At 39.0% G+C, this 9,428-nt stretch overlaps 1 protein-coding gene across 1 annotated transcript; it reads left to right on the forward strand.

Annotated features, from left to right (window-relative positions):
* Nucleotides 1–8,375: 8,375 nt before the first annotated feature.
* LOC131592686 (guanine nucleotide exchange factor subunit RIC1-like) lies at nt 8,376–9,086 on the forward strand (the record flags this gene model as incomplete). Its single annotated transcript, XM_058864366.1, has 1 exon — nt 8,376–9,086. A coding segment is annotated over one exon (711 nt), but the record flags the coding sequence as incomplete, so codon positions are not given.
* Nucleotides 9,087–9,428: the final 342 nt, after the last annotated feature.

A 9,428-nucleotide genomic window follows, 5' to 3' on the forward strand; every position in this document is an offset into this window, starting at 1 on the left:
AATTGCAGTGTCTGCATAAATAATGACATTTTTAATAAAAATGTATGAGTAGATTTACTGTGATTCCATCACTCCTGAGTATGCAATAATGGAGAAGTGCTCCAGCTTTCTGGCAAGAGCAAGTGCTCCTTTCTCATTTTTAATTTTATTTTTAAAAGCTTCCCCCCCCCATATTTTCAAGACTGCATTCTTAAGACATCTTTTGAAGAGAACAGATTGAAGGATGAAGCCACAGGGCTGATTGTGGACCAGTAATTTCATGACGTTACACACAAAGAAAATTCTCAGCTAAAACAAGAGAATCAACCCCTAAAGTCATGAAGGACACATTTTCTGGCATCTATTCTCACAAGAGCCATATAATAAACTAAATAAAATATATATTTTATATATACATAATAAACTAATTTACATAAATATAAATATAATAAACTAAAAATAAACTAACTTCATCTCAACCTAACTTAAACATCAGTCTCATTTGTCTCTTCACCATAATCACTGGGTTAGGTGTATTACATTATCTCGAAATTTAGGTTATCTTCTCAACGTTGCTTTCCTCTTCAATATATTCTTTTTCCTTCCCTCTTGGTTACACCCCTTGGAAAATAAAATTGTTTATGATGAAAAACATGCATTTGCATGTAAGAAACAGTCACAGTGTCGGAGTTAATGCAAAAAAAGAGAAGTAATGCAGCACTGAAATTGTTTTACTTCAGGGCAGAACATTTATCAGAGTATTTCTTTTCATGGGATACCAGTTTGTCCATTGTAATGTATATATTATATTCTGGATTGTTTTATTACACAATGAGATTAGTTTTCTCCTACCTGGTGCTGGCCAAATCATCACCAAACACTGAATGTACTCATGGACAAAACAAATAATTTAACACTGATGTGTTGAAATTACATCTGTGATTTTCACAAAATCAGCACAATTCATGTGTTGTGTTCCAGGTCCTTCCACAACACTTATTTCATCACTACCTCTTGAATGTCATTTTTATACTTCATTTCATACTCCCTATTGTTTTTTCAATCCAGTCTGTTGCCACACATTTTGAGTGGCGAGATTTTTGAGGCAAGGAATATTTTATTTCCGTGCTTTCTCATTACAAGCATTAAGTGCCCGGTGCATTGCATCTCACATCCTTGTAAACAGGTGCAAATTAAATATTGCAGCTGTGAGATGAAATGGCTGGAGGGACTACATGCAGAAAATGTGCAAAAAATGCTGATTCAGTTGCACTAGCAGCCACAAACTGAAACAGCCCAAACTTCTCTAGTTCAGCCCTTAATTCTCAATTTGGCACGATGTGGGATTGTAATTATTGTACATGTGAAGAGGATTTAGGACAGGCACAAAGAATAATGGCAGAGGATTTGTAGGATATGTCTTAATAATTTCTGCTCATCAAGTCTGACAAACAGTGGATACTGTTGGTTTTTTTTTTTCCTGGGAGCAGGGTGAAATCATTCCTCATCAGAATAGGTTTCCATCAAGTGTCTGAAGAAACATAATATTGTTGCTATGATTCTTCAATCTTTTCATGAGGGAACCATTAATAAGTATTGTTACCTTGTACCAATAAAATTTTATTAATAAATAATTCAATATTAATAAATAGTTCAATAAATTAATCTTAATTTGAACTGATGGGCAGGTAGAATCTGCTGACATAAACCTCCACAGGTGTGAGATAAAGTACAGTAAGAGAATATAAAAATAAAGTTATGGTTTCCCAGATTGCATTTGAAAGGCTGGAAAACTTACTTGGCTTTGAGGTGGTAAAATATGATTGCAATGAAATCCATGTGAGGGGGACTGTTGTGTTAAACAGATGGAAATAAAGCCAGGGCACACCACAAATATTAGAAAGAAAGAAAAAGTGACCAAGTTTTACAAATTATTATTACTTCAGTACAATCTGACCAATTAACACCAGCAGAAAGAAAAACACTTTTAATGTGAATGTGTGAGTTAGATTGAACTTCATTAAGTCACTGGGTGAAAAATAGAGAGTTTAGAGTTTGGGATATAGTAGTGGATAAGAGACAAGATGGAGGTTCTTGGGTGTTGATTTGTCTTTGCCTTTTTTCCTTTTTCTTCAAGGATCCTAGTAATATTGTGTCATGGGGTGAAAAAGTCTGCAGTGTGGAACACAGGGGTTAAAAGTAAAAATAAATTCATTGGCATTTGATAATTGGATAGTTTATGCTGAAAAGGCCTTCTGAACAGAGCCCAAGGTCACCATTTGTAGCTTGTTAGGTTAGTGTGTAGAAGTGCTCACTGTCTGTAAGAATGTTATATAGGTAAGGCAAAATAAACACCCTAAATCCGAATGTGAAAGCCATCTCTCTGCTTGTCAACCCCAATCCTGGGAAAAGAACTGGACACTTTTACATGTGATAAATGTAAAATGGCCCCGGAGACTTTTATAGGGGAGCAAACTGGGGCTGAATGGCTTCATCAATTCCTGCAGCTGCAATTGGGAGATCAAGCTCCAGTGTGCAAATGGAGCAGACTTAGAAAAGTGGGGAACCCGTGAGCCCTGCTCCATTTTGGGTGCAGCCCTGGGGGCTTTGTCTGCCCTAAATATACCTGAAGGCCCTTCAGTAAATACAGCTGCTTTTTATTCCCTTCACTTGGCCTGGACCCTGATTTTAGGTAGCCCAAAAGGCATCAACAGCAGATATTGTCAGTTTAACCCTTCCAGGTGGTGTAAAACGAAAAACTCATTTTTTGGGTCTGCACTTGGAGCAGTCAGTGAACGACCAGGAGAGGCATTGGATGGGGAAGGGTGAGAATTGCCTAAGAGAGCCTTATGAGCTGAGGATAGATTTATCTGCTTTTAAGGAGCACAGTTGTCAGGCTCCTGCCCTGAAGAGTATTGTGCACCCTGAACATGAAAGAAACACCTCAGAGGAGCTGGGTCTTGTAGCTGCCTCCAGCTGGAGGATATAAACCCACACTCACGTGCATTTCACCCTTCCTTCTGCTACCAGTTGACAGAACTACTGCATCAAAAAGTTGCCATGAGGACATTGCACCATCATTTATGAATAAAATCTCTGTGCCAAGCCCCATTTCAGACAGGGTAGCTTAACCCTCCTCGCCTCCAGCTGCTATTTTACTTTGTCATCCCTTGGTTTTGGCTGAAATATATTGTTTTCTAGTCAATTATAAATAAAAGCTGCCTTATAAATAATGTTTTACAGCTTATTGCAACCAGTAAACCACAGCACAGAGTGTTTTGATGCCTTCCAAAAATGAGCTATGACACATTAATATGAAATCTATTTTTCCATTTTCCCCATCCTAAAAGTTTACAGGCAGCTCTTTCCTCTCACCCTTCAGAAAAACTTAAAGCATTATTTCAGTTTGCTGGTGATTTAGCCAGGCACATAGCCATGGTAACACAGCATTCTAAGTGACAATAAAACACAAATCTGGGCAATAGTGACATTTCCCTACACAATATCTCTGTTATTTCTGTATTGAATGTACAAGCACAGCACTGCTTATAAAATGCATCTTTGCACTTTAGCAGCAGGCTGTATTTCCACTTTTCTTTTTTTTTTCTTGTAGATAATTGATCTAATTATGACCCAAAGGTGCAGAAAAAAAAAATAAAATAATATGCTCATGAATTACTTCTGAGTGTTTCTAGTGGAAGTTAAATATGCAGGACAGTAACAGTTATGGCTCTGTGATTTTCATCAATTTTAAATGGTTGCATTTTGCTTTGATTCACAACTATTTCTTGGTAACAGGAAAATCACAGTGTGTGTAATCACATACCTAGAACAACTTTTTTCTTGAATATTTGCAAGGCAATTCTCCTTTGTGTGCTTACTGGGATTTTTTTTATTATTATTATTTTTTTTAAGAGAATGGTTTTAATGGCATCTTTTCAACAGAATATATTTTCGTGAAAGGATTAGGAAACTCACAGGAAATTAATTCTGAATTTAGAATTTAAAAGAAAAAAACAAAAGTCTGGCACAGGACAGAGTTAAATCCTCTAAGGATTGAAGGGGAAAAGTACTGTTTTTTTTCATGGTAGCAGTCAGTAATTTGCAAATTATCTTCAAGTGCAGGGTAATTTTTAAAGACAATTTTTAAAGACAATTTTTAAAGACAACATTTTAAAATTTTTTTAAAGACAACTTTTAAGATACCGTATTTTCTGTTCACCTGCAAGGCATTAATGAATTGCCTTGTTCTCCAAATTAAATATGTATGTATATATAGATATACATATAGATGTAGATATGATTTTGTTAGATTTTGAGATTGTTTCTATTTTTTTAACATTTGTGACAAACAAAATAAGACATGCAGATGTATCAAGGTCTGAAAGTTTCTGCAATTTTGGAAGAGCCACAGCTGTAATTATGATCCAGTGTCTCTTTTCCCCTTAGACATGACAATTTGTTACCAGTTTTTGCCCATTGATCTCGCAGACATGGACACACTGTGTTCCTGAATAAAGAACTTCAAATCATGTACACATTTTGTGACTTTGGTTATTTCTTTGTTTGGTATGAAAAAGCCTGAGAACGTGTTCAAAAGCTGGATGAACATAAAAAAAAAGGCTTCAACAGATTGATCTGATTCAAAGGTTACTTTTCATTGCATATTGAACTCTGGAGTTAACCATCTTATCTCTCCCATTTTAAAATACTTGTGTTTGGCTCAGCAAAACTTTGGCATTGACAGTTCAGAGGTTTTCTTTTGATCTTTTTTTTTCCTTAATTATTATTCAAGTCTAGAAACATTTTTGCATATTTTGCATTTAAGGACCCCTTATTTTTTCCCCAAAAATTATATATTACAGCCAAATAGAAGACAAATGCCCTGTGGGCTCTTCCTGTGATTGTCCCATTGTGTTATTCCTTCCAGGGGCCAATTCCAGAGTTGGCTAAAGCCTCATTTATGTGAACAAATCCATATATTGACACCTTTAAATTATTATACCTTGTAAGCCACCAGCATTTTATTTCTTGTTTCTCTTTCTACTGCTTCTGTCCATTAAAACAACCCCACTTATCTTCTTAATACCCAGGGTGAAGTTAAAAAAAACCAAAACACTCTGGTATCTGTTAAGTCAGCAGAAACAAATTACAGGGCTGCCACAAGGTTCCCTGGAGTAACAAGAGAAGTTCAATCCAGACAACCTGAAAATGCCCAAATTTATTAAGTTCCACTCAACCACCCTCTGCTCTCTGCTTCTTTTCTCCTCATGGTGACACCAGCAGACCCCAGAGCCTCGGTGTTTAGGATGCTCTGCAACCTCAGGGTAAGTCAACCTTTGCCCTCAGAATGCAAATGCAGGAAATATCATCATTGTTTTGATTATTTTGGGTTTTTTTTTTAATAATATAGAACAGAAATATGGGTGAGGCCAGATGAAACACCTGGGATGTGCATGAAGAAATCTGGAGGTTAGGTTCTCCATTTGATTTATCAGCTTTATTGTTGAGTTGGACCCAGTTTTCCATTGCAACCAAATAATAACCTATTTAATTTTGGAGTGGGTCAAGCCAACAGGTGATTAAGAACCATTCCTTGCAGGGGAAAGGGCTGGGTTTCTGTTGGGTTCTGTTGGGTTTCCTCAGCTCCCACCTTCCCCGTGGGCCCTCCAGCCTGAGGTTTGGCCCTGGCTATCCTGGTAAAAATCCCCTTTCCAGCTTCAGGGAAGTCTTGATGCCTTAGGATTTCAGCTTTTATATTTCCCATGCGTTTGTAACCCTGCAGTTCTTTGGGGTAGAACTCCAAAGCCCATGTGCAGGGTCAGTTGCTGCTTCCCCATTTGGGTCAGACCCAGCAATTCCCCTCCAGGCCTGGCAATCCAGGACACCTCAGTGCCTCAGGCCCCAGAAATGCAAACAAAAGGGAGCTGGGGGCAGCAAACTGGGGCTAAATGGCTTCATCAATTCCTGCAGCTGCAATTGGGAGATCAAGCCCCAGTGTGCAAATGGAGCAGACTTAGAAAAGTGGGGAACCCGTGAGCCCTGCTCCATTTTGGGTGCAGCCCTGGGGGGCTTTGTCTGCCCTAAATGTACCTGAAGGCCCTTCAGCAAATACAGCTGCTTTTTATTCCCTTCACTTGGCCTGGACTCTGATTATAGGTAAACCCAAAAAGGTATCAGTGTCACTTTTCTGTAGTAAACATACAAAAAATTTAAATTTGGCTGTGAAAAGTTAAAAACTTGAGCTGTTTGTTCCTGGCACTGGACCTGAGGCATGGCTGGTGTGGGAGGGGAGGGCACCCAGGACATCCAAATGTCTTTTCTCACATCCACACTGGATTTGCACAAAGAAAAATTTGCTGTTCCCCTGTCATATATCTCTGGGTGAAATTCATCCTCACTGAAAGGGGGGCTTGCCCTCTCTGCTTCCCTCAGATGCTGATCCATGAAAGATTCTCTTTTCCACGCATAAAAGCCTTGATAAACAGATGATGTTTTGCCTCTCTGTGCAGTAACAGCAGCATATGGCAAACGGGTGTGGGGTTTTAGTTCAATGCAAAGTGAAAATAAAAGTTAAACCTTCTCATGAATCCTCATGCTGCTATGAGATGTACTTAGGGCAGAACCACTTTTCATAAAATCCAAACCTGGTGCTGTGAAGCTTGAGATTTTCTATGTGTTTTATTATAGTTCTAGAAGTTAAATTGTAGGTCAAAAAACTTGAAGCCAATGTTTTTTATTATTGTCTTATGTGGCAAATGATATTTTGTTTCCCCTCCAAATGACAAAAACTAGTCAGCTGTTTTTATCTTGTCATAATTTTATTGCCTTAAGACCATTATAATATATCCCAGACCAAATCAACCATATTCTGATATCCTAGTGTCTCCTGTTCCTAAACTGAAAATTGAACTTCATGACATGATCATAAGAAAATTTTTCCATTAGTTGTTGATTTGTGTACTGAAATGAAAGAATGTTGCTCCTCTTAAAAGTATAAACTGTTCAAGGCAACTGCTCTAATACCATTTTTAAAAGTTATTTGGAATTTGTAATTTAAAATTTAAATAACAATAAATTAAAATTTGTATTATGTAGTTTATTGTTGGTCTCAAAAATGTAACTGTTGCTGGAAAATGTTGAAGTATAATGGCAAAGGTAAGTTGGTTTTTGGTTTTTTGGTTTTTTTTCCCAGATGTTTACTTCATATTAATGCTTTTGTATTCTTGGATCTTTTGAGCATTACTCATTACTGATCCGGCCACAAAGGGTTTGTACCAAATTCCTCCAGAATCTTAAAAAAAAATATTTTAAAAAATGCTTAGTTTGAATTTTAAATATGAACCATGAGTGAGGAGGTCTTTGTTTTGCATGATAACATTCCAGCCTCCTCTTGGACATGATGTTTACAGAAACATTTGACTGGACAATTTTTTGAGACAAACTTTCCTGAGTGTGGTAGTTTGGAAAAGACAACCTGGCAGACCAAAAAGCTGAGAGAAGCAGATGATAACTTTCCACCACTATAAATTACAGCCATTTATTTATTTCTATTTAGCATTTCCACCGCCAGCTGCATGCTGATGATGCAAATTGGATGGATAGATGTTGACTAATCTGTAAACACTTTAACTGGCTTCTGAAATGCAACAAAATCTCAAGCCAGGGTTTTATCCACAATTAAGTCAAGTTTTATGAACTTAATTCCTCACTATTGTTTGCTGCCAAAATAAAATTATCAAAGCCTTTTGCTCATTGACATTCTGGGAACAATTAAGGGGTTGTTTATGAGCTCCAGTTTGGAGTTTTGGGGATGCAACAGCCTCTGCTGAAAAGTCTGGTTTGCAGCATCATTCTGCATTTTGACAGCATTCTGTTTGGGAAAGTGTCTTAGGTCTGAGCAGAGCAAGTTTGTAAGTTTGCTTCATTTTCTGTCACTTTTGAGAGGCAAGTGTGAAAATCCTGAGGCTGAGGAAATGAAATTTGGGAGGGTTCCTTGGGCAGAAACAGGGCAGATGCAGACAGTGCCTTTCTCACACTGCTTGGGCTGCACCTGGCAGCAGCTTTTGTCATTTCTGCTGCAAGATGAGCAGCAATCTCCGTCCTGGTGAAGCATTCAGCTTTTTAGGAGCCTGGTTCTGATAGTTACATCTCAGTGAGCTTCAGCAGAATTCACCCAATGTCCAACGAGGTAAACTCTTAAAACTAAGTGCAGAGAGGCAGGGTGAGACTCAGGGTGGTCACATGTTCATTTAGGTATCATCTTTAGTTCAAATAGTAAGTGTGCATTTAATGTAGCAACTTAGGACAACTGCAGAGGAACAGGGAGGGGGAAAATCATCTTTATAAGATCGGCCATCTGCCCCTTTCAACCATCCATCCATCCATCCATCCATCCATCCATCCATCATCCATCCATCATCCATCCATCATCCATCATCCATCCATCATCCAGCCATCCATCCATCATCCATCGTCCATCCATCCATCCATCCATCCATCCATCCATCCATCCATCCATCCATCCATCCATCCATCATCCATCCATCATCCATCCATCATCCATCATCCATCCATCATCCAGCCATCCATCCATCATCCATCATCCATCCATCCATCCATCCATCCATCCATCCATCCATCCATCCATCCATCCATCCATCCATCATCCATCCATCATCCATCCATCATCCATCCATCCATCCATCCATCATCCATCCATCATCCATCCATCCATCCATCCATCCATCCATCCATCCATCCATCCATCATCCATCCATCCATCATCCATCCATCATCCATCCATCCATCCATCCATCCATCCATCCATCCATCCATCCATCATCCATCCATCATCCATCCATCCATCCATCCATCCATCCATCCATCCATCCATCATCCATCATCCATCCATCATCCATCCATCCATCATCCATCCATGGATCCATCCATCATCCATCCATCCATCATCCATCCATCCATCCATCCATCCATCCATCCATCCATCCATCCATCCATCCATCATCCATCCATCATCCATCCATCATCCATCATCCATCCATCCATCCATCCATCCATCCATCCATCCATCCATCCATCCATCCATCCATCCATCATCCATCATCCATCCATCATCCATCCATCCATCATCCATCCATGGATCCATCCATCATCCATCCATCCATCATCCATCCATCCATCCATCCATCCATCCATCCATCCATCCATCCATCCATCCATCATCCATCCATCATCCATCCATCATCCATCATCCATCCATCCATCCATCCATCCATCCATCCATCCATCCATCCATCCATTCATCATCCATCATCCATCCATCCATCCATCCATCCATCCATCCATCCATCCATCCATCATCCATCCTCCATCCATCATCCATCATCCATCCATCCATCCATCCATCCATCCATCCATCCATCCATCCA

This window comes from Poecile atricapillus, chromosome Z (assembly GCF_030490865.1).
Source record: "Poecile atricapillus isolate bPoeAtr1 chromosome Z, bPoeAtr1.hap1, whole genome shotgun sequence".
NCBI lineage: Eukaryota > Metazoa > Chordata > Aves > Passeriformes > Paridae > Poecile > Poecile atricapillus.